At 41.8% G+C, this 22,579-nt stretch overlaps 1 protein-coding gene across 1 annotated transcript in view; it reads left to right on the forward strand.

Annotated features, from left to right (window-relative positions):
- patj (PATJ crumbs cell polarity complex component) overlaps positions 1-22,579 on the forward strand; it is a 364,256-nt gene that overhangs the window by 101,301 nt on the left and 240,376 nt on the right. Inside the window, exons 21-22 of the mRNA XM_078218535.1 lie at positions 715-1,053; positions 14,544-14,667. Coding sequence (XP_078074661.1) covers positions 715-1,053; positions 14,544-14,667 — 463 coding nt within the window. The remainder of the gene's footprint in view (positions 1-714; positions 1,054-14,543; positions 14,668-22,579) is intronic.

Consider the following 22,579-nt stretch of genomic DNA (forward strand, 5'->3'; position numbering starts at 1 on the left):
CTTTGGCTAAAATGGTTTTTGACATTCAAAATTATTGTGAAGAGGTCGGTGACTGGTTTTCTGTACTAATGCCTAAATTAAGGGCTGGATTTTATGCTACGCTGCCGGTGTGTTTGAATGCAGCATCCTACAGCCTATCCTTTCTCCTGAGGAAGGTCCATGCCAAGCAGAGCGCCCAGCAACTTTTAATGGGCGGCCTGATGTTGCGTATCGATGGGGAGACCACTTTTGCGGTCCCCTGTGCCTATCGGAAGCAGCCTTTCCCCTCAAGATCATATCCACCCCTCCCCACCCCCATTGATTCTCCCTCCCACCACACTGTCTCTCATATATGGCCCTCCTCCCCTCCGCCTCCTTGGCGGGGCCTGCCAGCCAGGGCCCAGAGATAAAACAGACTTAACTTCAGTCCAGCCTCCTCTTCTGTAAGGATTGGCTGTGGACCTAACAGTTGCCACCACTTGAATCTGGTGTTGCTGGGACTACAGATTAGAAAGCTCTCTAAGATGAGACTTCCTCTCAAATTGGGGGCAAAAGTCTTGCCCTGAGCCACTAAATGCCCTGCTGAGTGTTAAATGGTTGTGGGGCAACTGGTTTTTTTGCGGGTGGGCTCCTGAGTGACCTTTAAGTCGGAGAAGGGCGGGAAACATGATAAGTGTTTTGTTACATTATAAATTAACTCTAACTTGTGCTGTTTTTTTTTGTTACTTCCAACAGGAATTTGAAGATGCTTCATTTTCCGAAGAAGAACTAGTTGATGAACCTGAGTCACATTTAGAGTTGTTGGATTTACGTCCCAGCAGGGCTGGCAGTGAAGCTAAATTTGGGCCAACAGAGAGGTTCGCACGAGATCAGTGGAGTCAGGGAAATGAAGAGCGGGAAATGTTGGTAGATGATGAGAATGAGCTAGAACAACTGATTTATGAAAATGTTAACAAGCAACATATAAATGATCGATTGGAATATTCTGAGCTGACAATCCCAACAAATATAAAAACAACTGATGATCAAATACTTAATGCTTCACAATTATTGCAAGACAATAATGCAAGAGAGGTAAGAATAATGTTAATAAGCATAACATGCACCTGTAATATCACAACTAAGTGTTTTTGAAAAATTGATAAGTACTCCGTGTCAGTAAGTTGATTCACCCCAATCCATAAACATGCAGTATAGTAATTAGAAGCACATGAGCCACATCCTCCTGCAACTTTGCTTTCTTTATGGAAAAGCATGGTGCTCTTATTTTAAATCTATTTATTTTCTAAGTTATAATTCTCCCTGTACCTTGGACAGTTACTACTTTGATATTTCACTTTGCCAGAAGAATACTGGATGGTATCCTAGGAACATGGAAGTTGCTTGATGAATCAAGACCATGGTCCATCTAGGTCACTTTCACGCATTGTGGTAATCGTATGATACAATAATGATGGAGTTGTGGCAATCAATTGTTATACATTAGGCCCAGACATAAGATGAGGAAAGCCTCTAGTGATGAAAAGTTCTGGGAATCATGGGTTCAAAATAATCAGTTCCTCCAAAACATGCTACTCCTACCATATGTATCCAATTGAAACAAATTTAACTGAATTATGGATGCTACAGGACTAGCCAGAACTAATTTTGTTTGTGCAAAATGTTAAAAATTCTGGAGTAATGTAATATTATTTTCACAATTTATAACCACGTTCTCATGGGTAGGAATTTCTTCCATGGCCATTAATAGCCGAAACAAATCCCAGAAGTTGTGCATGTCTATGTTTTATCCTTGCTTTCTCTTTCTCTGTCACCACAAACTCCCAGCCTTCTCTCCCTGTGTCTCTATATAGCTCCCATATCCTTCCTCACAGGTCATGGTCATACAATGGGCTTCTGGTTCAGAGTGACTAGCAGCATAGAACAGCTGCAAAATTTTTATGCCAAAAGGTATTTGCTTAAATTTTCAGCAAATTTAAGAGTTATTTTTGCAGAAATAATGACTTTCCCTTATGTAATTTCATTGCGTTATGCATTAATCAGGAATTACAACAAAGAGAGAAATAATGAGGTGCTTTATTTGTGGGTTTAAGTCAATGTGATGCAGGTTTATTTCGGAGATGTTGCTTTTTCCAGGTTCAAGATGGAAGAGCCTCAAAAGCCCGCAAATCCCTCTGCTTATATCACTACAGGTCACAAAATGTTATACCAGCAGAGATGCAACAACTTTAAATACATAATATACTTCCTGCTTTACTTCTTTTGTCTCCAAGCGACAATCTTTCTTGATGTTTCACCAACAGACTGAATTAAACAGTAGATACATTATTTTACATCATTATTTCCCATGTAAACAATTAATAAGACATTCTCTCAGGTGGATGTCTTTCTTTTGCATTGTACTGAATTCAATTGGAATTTTGCCACTTGAGATCTTTGAAGTGTCCTCTTTTTCTTCGGTTGGTAATTCCTCGTATGAAACTATTTCGGTGTCAGTTTCCATTGGTGTAGAAGATTCTTCAGAAACAGAATCTGGATTTGTCTAGACTAACTTAGCATTTCCAATGTAAGTACTTCGTGAGGGAAGTATCTGGTCAGTATGATGTTGCCAAACTCTTTCATCAACTGCCTGTGAAGTGTAAGATATTGGACCTAAAAACGCCCATGAGATGTCCTTTCAAACAGGATTAAGGAAAATCTCAAGGCGTTTTATACACACATAAGGAACAAGAGGGTAGCTAGGGAAAGGGTAAGTCCACTCAAGTACAAAGGAGGGAATTTATGCATAGAGCCGGAGGAATGGTGAGGTCCTAGGGAATACTTTGCATCGGTATTCACAAAGGAGAAGGACATGATGGATGGTGGATCGAGAGAAGAGTATGTTGATATTCTAGGATATGTCAATATAAAAAAGGTGTGAGGTACTTTGAAAGGCATTAAGGTAGACAAGTCCCCAGGATCTGATGGGATCTATCTCAGAATACTGAGGAAGATGAGGGAGAAAATTGTTGGTGCCTTATACAAAATCTTTGTATCCTCATTAGTAATAGGAGAGGTCCCATGGGACTGGAGAATTAATGTTGTTCCTTTGTTTAAGAATGGCAACAGGGATAAACCAGAAAATTACAGTCCGGTGAGCTTTATGTCAGTGGTAGGGAAATTATTGGAGAAGATTCTTAGGGACAGGATTTTACATTTTGAAAAATATGGACTTATTAGTAATATGCAGCATGGCTTTGTGCAGGGGAGGTCATGTCTCACAAACTTGATTGAGATTTTTGAAGAAGTGACAAAGATGATTGATGAAGGCAGGGTGGTGGATGTTGTCTACATGGGCTTTAGCAAGGCCTTTGACAAGGGACCTCATGATACGGAAGGTGAAGTCCCAAGGGATCCGTGGTGAGCTGCTAAGATGGATACAGATCTGGCTTCGTCATAGAACACCGCGAATAACGGTGGAAAGGTGTTTTTCTGACTGGAGATTTATGATTAGTGGTGTTTCGCAGGGATCAGTGGTAGGATCCCTGTTGTTTATAATATATATACATAAATGATTTGGAGGAGAATGTAGATGGTCTGATTAGTAAGTTTGCGAATGGCACAAAGATTGGGGGAGCTGCGGATAGTGAGGAGGATCACCACAAGATGCATAGGATATAGATAAGTTGGAGACTTGGATGGAGAAATGGCAAATGGAATTTAATCCAGAAAAATGCAAGGTGATGCATTTTGGAAGGGTTTAATGCAGGAGGGAAGTGCACAGGAAATGGCAGAATCCTAAGAAGCATTAACATACAGAGGTATTGAGGTGTACTGGTCCACAGTTCCCTGAAAGTGGCAAAACAAGTGGATAAGGTGGTCAAGAAAATGATGGTATGCTTGCCTTCATCGGTTGGGGCATAGAGTATAAAAATTGGCAAGTCATGTCATAGCTGGATAGAACTTTAGTTAGGCCACGTTTGGAATACTGCGTACAGTTTGGTCGCCAGGTGAATGTGGAGGCTTTGGAGAGGGTACAGAAAAGATTTACCAGGATATTGCCTGGTTAAGAGCGTTTCAGCTATGAGGAGAGATTGGACAAACGTGGTTGTTTTCACTTCAACATCAGAGGCTGAGGGGCGACCTGATAGAAGTTTATAAAATTATGAGGCATGGATATAATGGACAGTCAGAATCTTTTTCCCAGGGTAGAAATATAGTTTACTAGGGGAAATAGGTTGAAGGTAAAATTGGGAAAGTTGAAAGGCGATGTGAGAGGCAGGTTTTTTACACAGAGGGTGGCAAGTGCCTGGAATGCACTACCAAAGGAGGTGGTAGAAACAGATACGATATTAACATTTAAGAGGCATCTTTACAGATACATGAATAGACATAGAAGCAAAAGGTCTTTGGTTTAGAAAGGCGTCATGTGTTGGCTAAGGCTTTGTGGGCCGAAGGGCCTGTTTCTGTGCTGTACTGTTCTTTGTCTTTGACTTGTTTTTACGAGGATAATGGAAGGTACCCATTTTTCATTGGTAGTGCTTGTACTTGTTCTCCTTTTTAGAGTTCTGGTCCTTTCCAGCAACCTGTGCTTTTTGTTGTCGTTCAATAATCTCTGAAGTATCAGGTGGTATGAAAAGGTCAAACTTTGCTCTCAGCTCTTCAAAAGCAGCAACACTGGTGAACTTGTGTCATTGCATATGTTGTGTTCCTCCTATATGTTATCAAGAAGTTGTTTACTTGTCTTAACATTGTACCTTGATCCTTTGATGCATTGATTGAGTATTTGAGTGACTTCTACGAATTGTTCAGCCAATCCATTTATACATGGATGGTATGGCCCTGACGTGAATTGTTGGATACCATTCCTTTCAATTCTTTGAACTCCTTTAAAGTGAACTGTGTCCCATTGCTGCTTAATATCTGCTCAGGTCTACAAAATCTAGCAAATATTTAATCCAGCTTCTCAATGCTCTGTTCTGCTGTCGTGGATTTCACAACCACTACTTGCGGCCAATTAGAATGTGCATCTACAGTTACTCTGAACTTGTGTCCCTCTATTGGACCAACACAATCTATGTGTACTCTCTGCCATGACTGTTTCAGCCATTCCCATACATGTCAGGATTGTAGCGGTGGAGTGTTTTGCACAGGACTGACATTGCCCCACATTCTCTTTGACTTGTGCATCTAATCCTGGCCCCCAGAAATAACTAAGTGTCCGTTCCTTCATTCTCACCACAATTGGATGTCCCTCGTGTAGCTGTGCAAGGAATTTTCCATGCAAGCAAGGAGGAATAATCATTCAGTTCCCCATAATAAGATACCACTCTGGACTGTCAACTCAAGTCGTCTCCTGATGTAAGGCTTGAGATTTGGGTTTTTACACTGTACTTCTGTCATCATTCCTTTCAGAACCATATTCATAACCTTCCTCATCACTGGATCAGTTCTTCTGTGTCTTTGAAGTTGAGATGACATCACAGGTACACTATTCACTTGTAAGAAACGTAGAAGGTTGACAAAATTTTCTTCAGCTTCTTGCTCGATTTGTAGCAGCAATCTTGACAAAGCAGCAGCATTCGCATGTTGCTCCGATTGATGATATTTAATATCATAGGTGTGTGCGGATAATATCAAAGACCATCTCTGTAGCCTATGATCTGCTAAAGAAGGAATACCTTTATATGGTGGACAGTTGTCAAAGGCCAGTGATCTGTCAAAAGTGTAAAATGGCACCCATAAAGGTAGTGATGGAATCTTCTTGCTCCAAAGCTGCTTTTTCTAGCTGAATATAATTTATTTCTGCACTAGTAAAAGTTCGTGAAGCAAAGCAGAGTGATACGCCGCAAGCAAGTTGTAACTTCAGCTTGGGATTGAAGTGGACTAATTCCTCTGACTTCTTTAAGAATTTTTTAACCTCTTTGTATGCTGTTTCGCATTATTTTGCCCAGTGCCATGCCTGTTTGGTACATGGGAAAGTGTGTGATGATGTTCATAGTGTTGCTAAGTTTGGAACAAATTTACCATAATAGTTCATTAATCCTAGAAACGATCTCATTTGCATCACATTTTGAGCATGTGTTTCTAAAATTGCTATCGGGAGGCGATTCTCCCAGCCCGCTGTGCTACATTAACTGATTAAAATATTTACATCACAATTTTAATATCATTAGTGGGCCCAGTACTGAAGTCTCCTGGCCTGTTAGCCACTAACCCCCCTCCCTGCCCTGCCAGCAGTGTTTCACTCAGCAGGGTTTACAACTCCTTACTAATGGGGAGCTGGTGGCCTGACCCTGCTGGAGTGAAGGGAGGCCATGGAGGCCCCCCCCAGGAAGTCGGTGACAAGGGGGGTGCCCTCTGAGCCCCCTGGCACTGCCCAAGGGGCAAAGTGGCAATTCCCAAGGGGCACATTGGCACTGCCCACGGGGGGGCGATGGATGGGGGTTCAGGGTCCTGCTGCCACTCTATAGTCGAGATTGGTGGGGACGAAGGGAAGGGGCTGATCGGACTGCCCGTGGCGGGGAGGGTGGGGGGGGGGGGTGTTGAGCCTGCCTGGGCGGTAGGGAGGGGAGGCGGGGCGGGGTGGTGTCGGGGCTGCTGGTGGGGGTGAGGATCAGGATTGCCGTTGGGGAGGGGCAGAGACTGAGGCGGGCTGGGGGGGCTGGCCCGGGGACGTCCAGAAGGACAACGATCGGGCCGTGGGAGGATTAGTGGAGCAACGATGAGAGGTTCCTGTTTCTGTGCTGACTAGAGATCAGTGCAGGGTTACTGTGTTTGCGCTGATTTCCGCTCTGACAGATCGGTGCATGCGTAGTTGCCTGCTCAGTGATATGCTGCTGGCCTCTGCAGCGGGAACTGGCCCCGCCCACTGATTTTTGGAGTGATTCACACTAGGGCATTCTGTGATGTACAAGAGTGTGGGAGATTCATTTTGAAAATCCCGCTTAAAAAACTAGCGAGATTTATTCCAGTTCTTAAGCAAATTCAGCACTTAGAATTTTTTGGGGAGAATCCTGCCCATCATCTTTTTGGGTACTTTATGCAAGCCATCTTTATTAATGATGTGACCCGTGGAAAAAATGAAAAGGTCGCACTTTTCTTTTTGATCCGGAGATTATGTTTTTGCAGATGTTCCAATATAGCTTGCAAATTCTTCAAGTACTCTTGTTCACTTGAAGACACCAAAGGCAATTTGTTCTTGGAACACTAAGGGGCAATTTAGCAAGTCCAATCCACCTAACTTGTACATCTTTGGATCTCTTTAGGTGTCAACTGTTTAGTTTCTAATTATCGTATCAGAAAAAGACCCCAGAGTATCATAGAATCCCTGCAGTACAGAATGAGGCTATTCGGCCCATCGAGTCTGTACCGACCACAATCCCACTCAGGCCCTATTCCAGTAAACCCACACATTTACCCTGCTAATCCCCCTGACACTAGGATCACTTTAACATGGCTAATCAACCTAACCTGCGCATCAGACTATAAGCTGGTTCAATTCATTCGTAATACTTGAAGACACATGACATATAAAAACTCAATATACGTTCCTTCTTAAAGATCATATGTTTAACTCAGTACTCTCGCATTTCTTTATGACAGGTCGTAAGACTCACAACTTGGATTTAAAATACTACCCATGTGTGATGAACTGGTCAGGTTTGTTCCGCTGAGCTGTAGTCTTCTCTGAGTTCTGAGCTCAGCATCTTCCTTCGTGATGGTCTGTCTGGGCTGTCACTGCTGATACCTTGAGACTTCCACCTTTATACTATTTCTGCTCCAAAATGCTTGTTTGTCCAAGACTCTCCCAGTGTTGAGATCATTTGTCCAAGGGTCATAAAAACAGGATATCTGTTCCATTGTTCTCTATCAATAGTAACCTTTGCAACCACAAAGGACAAACAACCCTTATTGCAGGGACATTGGTCATTCAGCTGTCTGTCTTCACTTCTCATTTTCTTCTTGCTGTAGACTGAACCTCAAACTCAGATTTTTATAGTTCTGATGTTTGTGAGGTTGGCTGTTTTCCCATCATGCTTTGAAGAAGTCTTGCTGTCAGCCATGTGGCTACACTTGTTCCAGGTCCAAGATGGAAGAACCTCAGAAGCTTGCAAATTCCTCTGCTTATGTCACTACCAGTCACAAGATCTTATACCACTAAAGGTGTAACCACTTTAAATGCATAACACATTGTGTTTTGAGGGGAAGGATATTGAAGGCATAGTGGAGAAGACCATGCAGGCAATACTGAATTATAGCTATCTGTGTCACACAAGTGACAGAATGCAGCATTCTGATATGGATTTTTCACATTTTATTATCTGAGAAGACTGTTTTCTTCCTGACAGTGTGGCAGAGAAATGCCAATTGTTTGAACCTAACCTGCAGCTTTGTTTCACTCGGGATACAACCCTGTTAATGACTGTGAAGGGGACAACAGTACTACATTTTTATGCATTAAATGTTTCCAAATGGCCTCTGGTGACATTACTCACATTAGTCAGTCAACAGTGCATAAGTGCATTACTGATGATGGGTGTTCTATTCAGGTACTCCTGTCATGGTCCCAGCAAAGCAATGAGAGGCACCAATTAATTTCTCTACACTAGTTTGATTTCTCTAAGTGCACGGTGCCACTGACGCCACTCTCATGGCAATAAAGGTCTTGTTTGAGAATTGCATCATTTTCACGAACCATGCCTGCATGTAAATGAATCATTAAAGTTTCCTGGATAGATTGAGAAGAATGCAAGCCACCTCATTCTTTATGTCAATTTTGCCATGTAGCCATGATTCCTTTATCCTCAGGCAATATATATCCATGGATAGATGGAATGTTGATCAGAGTAGTGAGTCAGAATTGCTGATAGCAGTGGTTACTTTAACCATAGATGATGTTCCATCCGAGGGCAAAAGCATTAGAACTGGAATTAGTCATAGAGTCATAGAGGTTTACAGCATGGAAACAGGCCCTTCGGCCCAACTTGTCCATGCCGCCCTTTTTTTTTAAAACCCCTAAGCTAATCCCAATTGCCCGCATTTGGCCCATATCCCTCTATACCCATCGTACCCATGGAACTAAAATTGTACCCGCCTCTACTACTACCTCTGGCAGCTTGTTCCAGACACTCACCACCCTCTGCGTGAAAAAATGGCCTCTCTGGACATTTTTCTGTATCTCTCCCCTCTCACCTTAAATCTATGCCCTCTAGTTTTAGACTCCCCTACCTTTGGGAAAAGATCTTGACTATCTAGCTGATCTATGCCACTCATTATTTTAAAGACCTCTATAAGATCACCCCTCAGCATCCTACGCTCCAGAGAAAAAAGTCCCAGTCTATCCAGCCATTCCTTATAACTCAATCCATCAAGTCCTGGTAGCATCCTAGTAAATCTTTTCAGCACTCTTTCTAGTTTAATAATATCCTTTCTATAATAGGGTGACCAGAATTGCACACAGTATTCCAAGTGAGGCCTTACCAATGTCTTGTACAACTTCAACAAGACGTCCCAACTCCTGTATTCAATGTTCTGACCGATGAAACCAAGCGTGCCGAATGCCTTCTTCACCACTCTGTCCACCTGTGACTCCACTTTCAAGGAGCTATGAACATGTACCCCTAGATCTCTTTGTTCTCTAACTCTCCCCAACGCCCCACATTAACTGAGTAAGTCTTGCCCTGGTTCAACCTACCAAAATGCATCACCTCACATTTGTCTAAATTAAACTCCATCTGCCATTCGTCAACCCACTGACCCAATTGATCAAGATCCCATTGCAATTGGAGATAACTTTCTTCACTGTACACTATGCCACCAATCTTAGTGTCATCTGCAAACTTACTAACCATGCCTCCTATATTCTCATCCAAATCATTAATATAAATGACAAATAACAGTGGACCCAGCACTGATCCCTGAGGCACACCGCTGGTCACAGGCCTCCAGTTTGAAAAACAAGATTGAATAGGTTGGGACTTTATTCCCTGGAGCGTAGAAGATTGAGGGGAGATTTGATAGAGGTGTATAAGATTTTGAAGGGTATAGATAGAGTGAATGCAAGCAGGCTTTTTCCGCTGAGGTTAGGGGAGAAAAAAACCAGAGGGCATGGGTTAAGGGTGAAAGGAGAAAAGTTTAAAGGGAATATTAGGGGGGGTTCTTCACGCAGAGAGTGGTGGGAGTGTGGAATGAGCTGCCGGATAAAGTGGTAAATGCGGGCTCACTTTTAACATTTAAGAAAATCTTGGACGGGTTCATGGATGAGAGGGGTGTGGAGGGATATGGTCCAAGTGCAGGTCAGTGGGACTAGGCATAAAATGGTTCGGCACAGACAAGAAGGGCCAAAAGGCCTGTTTCTGAGCTGTAATTTTCTATGGTTCTATGGTAACCCTCTACAACCACCCTCTGGCTTCTGTCAAGAAGCCAATTTTGTATCCATTTAGATACCTCACCCTGGATCCCATGACATTTAACCTTATGCAACAACCTACCATGCGGTACCTTGTCAAAGGCCTTGCTAAAGTCCATGTAGACAACATCAACTGCACTGCCCTCATCTACCTTCTTGGTTACCCCTTCAAAAAACTCAATCAAATTTGTGAGGCATGATTTTCCATTCACAAAGCCATGCTGACTGTCCCTAATCAGTACTTGCATCTCTAAATGCATGTAGATCCTGTCTCTCAAAATACCTTCCAACAATTTACCCACCACAGATGTGAGGCTCACTGGCCTGTAGTTCCCAGGCTTTTCCCTACAGCCCTTTTTAAACAAAGGCACAACATTTGCCACTCTCCAATCTTCAGGTACCTCACCCGTGACTATCAATGATTCAAATATCTCGGCTAGGGGACCTGCAATTTCCCCCCTAGCCTCCCACAATGTCCTGGGATACAATTCATCAGGTCCCGGGGATTTATCTACCTTGATGCGCTTTAAGACTTCCAGCACCTCCTTCTCTGTAAGATGTACACTCCTCAAGACATCACTATTTATTTCCCCAAGTTCTCTAAAATCCATGCTTTTCTCAACAGTAAGTACTGACAAGAAATATTCATTTAGGATCTCACCCATCTCTTCTGGATCCACACATAGACCTTGTTGATCCTTAAGCGGCCCTACTCTCTCCCTAGTTACTCTTTTGCCCTTTATGTATTTGTAGAAGCTCTTTGGATTCTCCTTTGCCTTATCTACCAAAACAATTTTGTGTCCCCTTTTTGCCCTCCTGATTTATTTCTTAACTCTACTCCTACAACCCCTATACTCTTCAAGGGATTCACTTGATCCCAACTGCCTATGCATGTCATGAGTCTCTTTCTTCTTCTTGACCAGGGCCTCAATATCCCGAGTCATCCAGGGTTCCCTACTTCTGCCAGCCTTACCCTTCACTCTAAGAGGAATGTACTTACCCTAAACCCTTGTTAACACACTTTTGAAAGTGTGCCACTTACCAGACGTCCCTTTGCCTTCCCACAGACTCCTCCAATTAACTTCTGAAAGTTCCTGCCTGATACCATCAAAATTGGCCTTGCCCCAATTTCGAATTTTAACTTTTGGGCCAGACCTATCATTCTCCATAGCTATCTTAAAACCAATAGAATTATGGTCACTGGTCCCAAAGTGATCCCTCACTAACACTTCTGTCACCTGCCCTTCCTTATTTCCCAAGAAGAGGTCAGGTTTTGCCCCCTCGCTAGTTTGGGCCATCCACATACTGCATGAGAAATTCCTCCTGAATACGCTCAACAAATTTCTCTCCATCCAACCCTCTAATACTATGGCTGTCCCAGTCAATGTTGGGAAAGTTAAAATCTCCGACTATTTTTCTTGGAGCTGTCTGTAATCTCCTTACATATTTGCTCCTCAATTTCCCGCCGACTATTTGGGGGCCTAAAATTCTACAGTTTTGTTTCCATTGCCTGGTTAGATCAAAGGGGTTCCTGTAGGACGGTGCACCAGCATTGTAAAAATTTTAGTGGCTTACTGCATCCTTCATAATTTGGCCACTATAATAATCAGAGCTTTCAACTGCAGAAGGCCAAGTGGAAGAAAAGGGAGACCACCAATTTTCTGATCATGTTGAGAATTCCAAGAAAAAGGTTAAATTTATTCCGTGAGCAAGTGTTGTACCTGCATAAGACCTTGATTATTCCTCTGACAAAGTGTTATCTGGACTCAACATTGGCTCTATTCTCTCTCCACAGATGCCGCCAGCCCTACTGAGATTTTCCAGCATTTTCTGCTTTTGTTTCAGATTCCAGCAACTGCAGTAATTTGCTTTTATGTTTGATTATTGCTTACCTTGCTTTCGTAGTATCTTTAATCCTTCTCAGGAAGTGGGGCTATTCACTATGGAAGAGGTATATGGTGATACACAGGATTTATCACAGGATGATTTGCACAGCTAATGAGCAGGGGGAACTGGGAGGAAATTATGTGATAAAATTATCTCCAGGAAGGCTGGAAATGGAAGCCATCAGTCACTAAGACTGAATATAAATTAATTTAACCTACATCTAGGTGAATAAAATCATTCAATTGTATATTTTAGGTACAGACAATGCAACAAGACCTTAATTATTCATTTAGATTCTGCAAGAAATGGGGCATGAAATAGTGCAATGGTAGGAGAAGGACATTTGGCTGAGGGTGGGAATGGGGGATTTGGTGAGGGTACCCTATGCTGTCTCATTCATCTGTTCTTTCAGACTATGTAGTCCTATGGAGATGAGCCACAATTCCAGTATTATTTCAGTATCTTGATTGGGCATTTGTTCCTCAATTTGCCTTGATCAACCTGCCAGTGCTTTATTACGTATATGACACTAAATTGCCATTGATGAGGTAGTGTTGATTGCCTGAACCTACTTTTTCTGAGGCTTCCATTCCTTGATGCCAAAGAACCTCTCTCATTGACTTTGGCTCTGCAATATGACTCTTACTTCAGCTTTGGAAAATCTTGGGGTTTTTGCCAGTGCAGACCAATCCAATGTCATTCCTCCTCATGCCATTCCACTTTGTACTTGAGCTGTAACTCCAGCTTGATGGCCGATTAATGCATTCACTTAGTCTTACTCATCTCTTTCTTGTTTCCTCTTTTCGTTTCCCTCTCTTTCGTGTCTGATTTTTTTTTTGCTGCCCATAGACTCTTTGTCATTTTGTTTTTGCTTTTTCATTCTCATCTAGTGTTTTTTTTCCCCTCTCTCTCACCTCATGCTCTCTTTCTTTCCTAACTGAAATGCTGTGCTCCTGGCTCTCAAAGCTGCTGCAAATTGATAGCACTTATCTCTCTCCCAAGGATGAAGCGACAGTCAGAAGTGGGATCCTCACCCTGAATACTAAATTAGACTCTTTTCAAGAAAAGTGTAGTCAAGTGTCGCTGGAATCACAAGAACAGGTCGAAGTTCTCGGGCTCCTCCAGGGCATCTTATTTTTGATAAGCCCAGGAAAATCCAGACCAATCCTGTGTTCATAGGCATGTGCATTAACCTTTGGGATGTTGTGTATGCTGAAGGCAAATGTGTATCATATGAGGTTCCCTTTGATGTCACAACAGCATGTCTAAAGAGAAATTGTATTTGAATCTCTTCAGGTCTTTAAACAGAAGTTGCCAAGTTAAATCCGAAGACAAAGGCAAAATACTGTGGATGCCGGAAACTGAAACAAAACAGAAAATGCTGAAAAAACTCAGCAGGTCTGACAGCATCTGTGGAGAGAGAATAGAGCCAACGTTTCGAGTCAGGATGACCCTTCGTCAGAGCCCTGACGAAGGGTCATCCTGACTCGAAATATTGACTCTTCTCTCTCCACAGATTTAAAGTTTTAAGTTTATTTATTAGTCACAAGTAGGCTCACATTAACACTCCAATGAAGTTACTGTGAAAATCCTCTAGTCGCCACACTCCTGCGCTTGTTCGAGTATGCAGAGGGAGAATTTAGTATGGCCAATGCACCTAACTAGTACATCTTTTGGACTGTGGGGGGAAACCGGAGCACCCGGAGGAAACTCACGCAGACATGGGGAGAACGTGCAGACTCCACACAAACAGTGACCCAAGCCAGGAATCGAACCCAGATCCCTGGTGCTGTGAGGCAGCAGTGCCACCATGCAGCCCATCTGTCAGACCGGCTGAGTTTCTCCAGCATTTTCTGTTTTTGTTGCCAAATTAAATGCTGTTTAATGTAACTTCTTGTTGGTAAATGAAAAATAACTGATTCTGCTGAATCCATTTCAGAAATGTTGCACAAAACTTCAGTTATTTCCAAGGATGATAGTAAATTTTTAAAAAATTGCTGTAGTTGAGTATGAATTTTGTTTGAGCATCAATATTATTCATGAAATATGTGAATAAGATTTATTAATCTTCAAAATTAATGATATAAACATATTTCACTATTTCAAGAAACTGAATAAAGGATGTGCCAAGATCTACACCATCAGCAAAGGTTGAAGTGGATGCCATGGAAGACATTCCGACTTTGTATATTCTTCATATTGAAATAATCTAAGTCTGTGTTGATGTCAGAACTAAATTCAAGGTAATTTGCAGATGAAGTGCTAATGTATTTTGTTATCTTTTTAGGGTGAAGGGAAGTTCAATGGAGCTTCCTTGTCTTCTCTTACATATGCAGAAAGCAGTGACCAAAAGCTGGTGTCTGAAGATTATGAACGAACTGTCACCATCATGAGAAATGGTCTTGATCTAGGTTTGACCCATTTTAAATAACTTATGTACTGTATACAATTGTCATCTTGTCTTCCTTCAATAAATGAATACATCCATAATACAAAAATGCTCAAAACATTCAGCAACGGTAGAGTACTTATTACTTCCAGAACTGCAGTAGCATTTCAGGCGCAACATTTCGATTAGGAATTGGCATACGTTATGCCTGTTGTTTGGGTGTAAAATGGGTGCAATGTATACTAATTATAATGTTGCTATAAACAAATCAGTAAATCAAGTGAAAAGGTTGCTTGCTTTCATATGATTCAGATTTCCCTTCATAAACCTCAATTTTTCCTATGAACTACTAACTCCCTTTAACAAAGCTCATGACTTAGTCTTCAGAATGACAGAATTGTTACAGCACAGAAGGAGACCATTCACACTGTTGTATTTGCAGTGGCTTTCTGAATGAGCAACTCACCCAGTGCCTCTCCCCTGTCTTCTCCCCTTAACCCTGCATATTCTACCTTTTCAGATAATAATGCAATTCCCTCTTGAATGTCTCAGTTGACTCTGCCTCCACCACGCCCTCAGGTAGTGCGTTCCAGATCTTAACCAATGGATATGTGGAATTTTTTCCTCATGTCTCTAATGCTTCTTTTACCAATTACCTTAAATCTGTGTTCTTTTGTTCTTGATTCTTCCACAAATGGGAACATTTTTTCTCTATCTACTCGATCCAGAGCCTTCATGATTTTGCACATCTCTAACACATTTCCTCTCAACCTTCTCTTCTCAAAAGAAAACAGCCCCATCCTTTCCAATCTATCACAAATAACTGTAATTCCTCATCCCTGGGACTATTCGCATGAATATTTTCTGCACTCCAATGCCTCTTAAAGTGTGACATTTAGAATTGCACACAATACTTCAACTGAGGCTGAACCAATGTTTATATAATTTTAACATGACCCCTTTGCTTTTGAATTATGTGTCCCTATTAATAATGTTCAGGAGGTTGTATGCTTTTTTAACTGCTCTCTCAACCTGCACTGCCACCTTCAGTGATTTATGCACATGTACACCCAGGCCCCTCTTTTCCTGCAGCTTCTTCAGAATTGTACCCTTCATTTTAATTTGGAACTGTGCTCCAATCTGTTCCTAATTCAAGCTTCAGTTTATAAATCAGTATTTAATGAACTGACTGGCACTAACCTTAGAAAAATAAGGTTCTCTGTTTTAAAATGTCAACTCCCAGAAGACTGTCTTTGGCAGAGCATGGATAGACAAAGCTGACCTCTGTCCCTCCCTAACTATGGTAAGCATTAGCTCAAAGTTGCTATCTTAAATCAGAACTGCTCCAAAACCTTTTTATTCGTGCAAGGATTGCAGGCCTTGCTGGCAAAGTCAGCATTTATTGCCTATTCCTCATTGTTCTCAAGATGGTAGTGGTGAACTACCTTCTGGAACTGTTGTAGTTTGCATGGTGTGGGACACCCACATTGTTGTTAGGGAGGGAGTTCCAGGATTTTGACCTAAGGATATTGAAGGAATGGGGGGCATACTTCCAGGTCAGGATGATGTGTGACTTGGAGAGAAACTTTTAGGTGGTGGTTTTTCCATGTGCTTACTGCCCTTCTGATAGAGGTTGTGGGTTTGGAAGGTGCTGTAGAAGGTGTCTTGGTGCGTTGCTGAATTGTATCTTGTATACAGTACATTGCTGCCACCGTGTGCTGGTGGTGGAAGAAGTGAAAGTTCAATCAAGCGGCTGCTTTGTCCCAAATGGTCTTGAGCTCTAGGGTTTTGTTGAAGGCAAGTTGGGAGTATTCTATTGCACACCAGACATGAGCTTTGTAGATGCTGGACTGAGTTTGAGGAGTCAGGAGGCATGTTACACACTGCATAATTCCCAGCCTCTCATCAGCTGTTGTAGCCACTGTATTAATGTGGCTGGTCCAGTTTTGTTTCTGGTCAGTGTTCTATGTCATATAGCTAAGAGGAGAAGGATAAAACTGGAGCCTAATCTTTACATGTTTACAAGTCTTTATTTACAGGGATGCAAATTACCAGCATATGCCTCCTACACCAACAATGAGTTTCAGTCTATTCACAAAGTGCTGGTTAGCTCACTTGGCTAGGTGGCTAGCATGTGATTCAGAATAACTCCAACAGTGCGCCTTCAATGTATGTTCCAGTTGCCTAATTGAAACCCCTGTTAATATCCACCATTAAATAAAATGTTCAATTGCTATATAATTGACAGTCAGTGATATTGATATTCTCAAGCACAATCATCTTCCTTTGTGCCAGTTATGAGTCCAGCCAGTGAAGAGTTTTCCTCTGCTTTCCATTGACTTTCATTTTATTAGGTCTCCTTGATACCACACAAATGTGGTTTTGATTTCAAGGACAGTCACTCTCAACTCACCTTTGGAATTCAACAATTTTATCTATATTTGGACCAAGGCTGTAATGAGGTCTGAAGCCAAGTGATCCTAGCAGAAACAGGACCAACTAAAACCTTTGCTTTAATAAAAGTAAAAAAACTGCAGGTGCTGGAAATCTGAAATAAAAACAGAAAATGCTGGAACATTCTGCAGGCCTGGCAGCATTTATGGAGAGAACAGCAGTTAACATTTCAAGTCCATATGAGCCTACTTCAGAGCTCCAGAGGTCATATGGGCCCAAAACCTTAAGTCTTTTTTTCTCTCCATAAATGCTGCCAGGCCTGCTAAGTTTTCCAGCATTTTCTGTTTTTATTTAAGACCTTTGGTGTACTCTGAAAGGAACCCATTTCAATATTGTAGGTGTGAATATCTAGAAAATGTAACAAGAACCTCCACTGTCTCAAAGAATGGTATGCAAGGAACAGAATTTCGTTGGCCACTTCCCGGTAGTCCCAGTTTTGGGATTTTTGATGAATTTTGTTCCTCTAAGGAAATATTTAAGAATAAGTTTTATTTAAGTGGTTTAAAGCAAAGTAGGTTTTTATATATATATATATATATTTAAACAAATGTTGCAGGCATCAATATTGTGTTTTGAAGCTAGCTGGAGTATTGTGGCTCAAAATCTGCTTCAAACTGTGACCGTGAGTTTCAGTTATTTCATTTGGGATCCATCAAAGCACATGCAGTTCATTTTAAGGAGAGGAAATGTTTTATTAAACCTGCTTGCCAAGGGAGGAGAAGATGTCTGATTGCTAGACCTCCTTGCAAAGTCATTGAGGAAGAAATTAGAATGATTGCCCTTCCATTGGCTTGGAACACAGAGAGACCACAGACAAAAAGGGATATATGTGTAGCCAGGTAGGGCTGGGCAGGAACCTTGACCTAGCAAGGGTAAATTGCTCTTTTGACACTTGGAGCTGGTGAGAAGTGAGGTGTACCAAGATACATAAAGTCATTAGGTAAACCTGGGTAATCAGAATGGTTTGGTAAATTTTTATTTATTATTTTTTTTAATGTGGGCTATTCAGTTGGATATTTCTTCATATCTGGACCCCTCCCCCTTCCCCAACCCAAGTGTTTTAGTCTATGCTCTAAGATTAAGGAAGTACCTGTATGAAAGATACAATTTCCACCTGATCACAAGATTCCTATAGTTATGCTCTTCAGTTACATTACTGTATGATTGGATTTTCAGCGACAATGACCCATTCTTGAAACTTAGCTGCTCAAACCGCTTACAAGAATATCTATCACTGCCGTGACTGAAAGTACTTCTGAAACTTTCAACAAGGCCTCATCAATGTTATTAGATAGCTTGTGAATTGTGGGGAATTAACCGCTTGTAGATCAGGCGTAACTTTTAGCAACAGCTCCGCTCTTTTGGCAACAATTGCCACCATCATTTCAGTCCTTCTAAACACATTTGGCATAATCCTTTCTTGCTGTTTTGACCACATTTGCGCTTGACTTCTGGCCACTTCACTTATAGGGCGGTACGGTGGCACAGTGGTTAGCATTGCTTCCTCACAGCAGCAGGGACCCGGGTTCGATTCCCAGCCTCAGTCACTGCTTGTGCAGAGTTTGCACGTTCTCCCCGAATCTGCATGGGTTTTCTTTCTGGGTGCTCCGGTTTCCTCCCACTGTCCAAAAGACTGGCCATGCTAAATTCTCCCTCAGTGTACCTGAATGGGGGCGGAGTGTGGCGACTAAGGAATTTTTCACAGTAACTTCATTGCAGCATTAATATAAGCCTACTTGTGACACTAATAAAAATTAAAACTATATAAAATATTTTATTTTTCTGCCCTCTGTTGGCTGACATTGTGTATGGTTTATTGCCATTCTCTTTCTCCATTTCAAAGCCATTGTAATAAATCTGCTTCTCAAGAACCCCTCCCCTTGTCTATAAGCTCTTTTATCCCTTTAACTTCTCCGCTGACCCACTTCTTCTTCTGACTATGCCCATTTTATATAGCTTCCTCAGTTGTCCCACCATTAGCAAAATACCTTTTTTTAATCTCTTGGATACTTGTGTTTAAAATTCCATCTTAAAGTTCTTCCTTAAGACCTACTTCCTCAACCAAGATTTTAAATGCCTCTTCTTAAATCTCCTTTTTTGGGGGCTCGGCTTCTTCTCTTGATTTTGGCACAGAGGCACCTTAGGATATTTCTCCATGTGGAATGCAGCATATAAATGCAGCTCATCATATGCACTAAATGTCAGAAGATAATTAATATTTCATTAAAACTGTCAATCTTAGCAGTGAGGCTACAAACTTTCATATGGCAGTATTTCAAGAACATCGGGCTGCTGTTAAATTATAAGTATAGGCAACCAGGAACATTAACACTGTACTCACTTCTCCAAAACACATGGAGGGAACCGACTTGTATTTAGAACTGTCATTTGGTAATAGTCAAATTTTCTCATCTGCAAATAAGAGAATTATTTTGAAAAATATTTAACTGGGTTCTATTGTAAAATCGTGAGCCTATCTGCAATTACTTGTGACAGAGGAAAATGTTGAAAGTAAACCAGGCAGTGGGAGGGGTTGCTTCTGAGATCTGCTATCATTACATCTCCGATGCATGCTGCTGTATTTTTGTATTTGAATTCTATCTCTTTGCTTCAATATAAAGCAAATTATGCACAAGCATGGTAAACAATATGCTCCGGGGTTAAGGGGATTGCAGTCATCAGCTGAGAAGAGACCTATTCCCCTCCAATTCGATTTTCAAGTTTGCTGACGACACCACCGTAGTGGATTGGATCCCAAACAATGACGAGACAGAGTACAGGAATGAAATAGAGAATCTGGTGAACTGTGCGGCAACAATAATCTCTCCCTCAATGTCAACAAAACGAAGGAGATTGTCATCGACTTCAGGAAGCGTAAAGGAGAACATGCCTCTGTTTACATCAATGCGGATGAAGTAGAAAGGGTCGAGAGCTTCAAGTTTTTAGGTGTCCAGATCACCAAAAACCTGTCCTGGTCCCCCCATGCTGACACTATAGTTAAGAAAGCCCACCAATGCCTCGACTTTCTCAGAAGACCAAGGAAATTTGGCATGTCAGCTATGACTCTCACCAACTTTTACAGATGCACCATAGAAAGCATTCTTTCTGGTTGTATCTCAGCTTGGTATGGCTCCTGCTCTGCCCAAGACCGCAAGGAACTACAAAAGATCGTGAATGTAGCCCAATCCATCACGCAAACCAGCCTCCCATTCATTGACTCTGTCTACACTTCCTGCTGCCTCGGCAAAGCAGCCAGCATAATTAAGGACCCCACACACCCCGGACATTCTCTCTTCCACCTTCTTCCTTCAGGAAAAAGATACAAAAGTCTGAGGTCACGTACCAACGGACTCAAGAACAGCTTCTTCCCTGCTGCTGTCAGACTTTTGAATGGACTTACCTTGCATTAAGTTGATCTTTCTCTACATCCTAGCTATGACTGTAACACTTCATTCTGCACTCTCTCCTTCTGTATGAACGGTATGTTTTGTCTATTTGGCGCGCAAGAAACATACTTTTCACTGTATGTTAATACATGTGACAATAAATCAAATCAAATCAAATTCTGAACCCCCACTGGGGAGGTGAAGTCAGTGGTCCAGGAACATGGAAATTTGTGGCCAGGAAGCATCCATGGTTCAGTGGTCTAAGAACATTCCAAGGAAATATCTGGAACCTCTGTGTCGGAGAGAAAGATAGTACGTATCATAGCTGCATTGAGCAGAGAATGCTGCCACGTTTGTTGTAGAGAACAATCACATTGCTTCTGGGTAATGAGGAAGCTATAGCTATTCTTGCTGCTGCTGTGATGATCTTGGGCGAAGATGCAGAAAATGTCCGGATATGGATATGCAGATGTCTGAAATGTGATGTGTATGCATTGTGTGAAGCTATAGTTATACAGAAGGAAAGTTGGCAGCTTGGTAGCATGTTTCTTGGCAGTGGGAGGTGGCCTGTCATTGACTGGTGGTGGGATCCTCTCGTCCCACTGCTGTCAAAGGGATTTCAAATTGAATTCACCCCCTGCTGCCAGGAAACACGCAGCAGGGGTGCGCCATTGGCGGGACTAGAAGATCCTGCTGGTGGGAAGGGTGGGAAAAGCCTGCTTGTAGATTTTTAAATTCTGTCATGAGATGTGAACACAGCTTGCAAGGCCATCAATTATTGCTCATTCCTAATTGCCCTTGAGGAGCTAGTGGTGAGCCGTCTTTTTGAACCACTGCAGTCCATCTGGTGTAGCATTCACAATGCTGTTAGGAAAGGAAGATGGTGGGATCATGACAAAAGACCAGCAGAAATAATCAAAGCAGAGAACAAATCGGAAACCCTAAGAGAGGAGGAAGATGTTTGGGAATTTGTTTAAATGGCATATGGGTTGAGTGGATACATTTTGTGACTTCTAAAATATATAATGGGAGTGAAATATGCCAATGACATGGCAGATATTTAGACAAAGCTTTCTCAACATGTGACTGGTTCATTTTGATATCCGTAGAAAATTTAGAGAGTTAACTTAATTTCACATTGACTAAAAAGGCGACAATGCATAGCTTGAGATTAATCTAGTTAGCATGCTTTGTGCTGTACAAACACACTGAACACACAACAGTTCCACAAACTCAATTGTCACTCACTTTTCTTTTAATCTTTCATGGTGTGTGGGTATCGCTGGTTAGGCCAGCATTTATTTCCTATCGCTAAGTGCCCCTGAAAAGGTGGTGTTGAGCCACCTTCTTGAGCCGCTGCATGCCATGTGGTGTAGGTACACCTACAGTGCTATTAGGAAAAGAGTTCCAGGATTTTGACCCAGCGACAGTGAAGGAGCAGCATTGTGGTAATGTCACTGAACTAGTAACCTAGAGGCCCAGTCTAAAGCTCTGTGAAATGGGTTAAAATCCAATTACGGCAGCTGGTGGAATTTAAATTCAGTTAATAAATCTGCTGCATAAAGCTAGTCTCAGTAATGGTGAGCATTAAACTATCGTTGATTATCGCAAAGATCCATTTGGTTCACTAATATCCTTTACGGGAGGAAATTATCTGTCCCTATCCCAGTCTGGCCAACAAATGATTCCAGACCCACGACAATGTAGTAGACTCTTGACCATCCTCTGAAATGTTCAGTTCAAGGGCAATTAGGGATGGGCAATAAATGCTGGCTTTTTTGCCAGAGATGCCCACATCCCATGAAAGAATAAGAAAAACAATTATACTCCTTTTTCAGGAAAGTTTTATTATTTTAGAATGTGGAATTCCTCTCTTCATTCTTCAGAGCTGTCTCTGAATTATACTGAATTTACATGGATATGCACTCAACATCCATGACAATTTAAAATTGAACAGGCAGGGTGAGAATGATAATTGTTCATTTGATATGAAAGGAAGGAGAGGGTTTGGTTGGGGGAAGGGAGTGTTACTTGTCTTGCTTCAATGACATTTCATTTACTTGACAGCTGAAGAAATACATCAATTATGGGAAG

The sequence above is a fragment of the Mustelus asterias genome, chromosome 8, assembly GCF_964213995.1.
Source record: "Mustelus asterias chromosome 8, sMusAst1.hap1.1, whole genome shotgun sequence".
Lineage (NCBI taxonomy): Eukaryota > Metazoa > Chordata > Chondrichthyes > Carcharhiniformes > Triakidae > Mustelus > Mustelus asterias.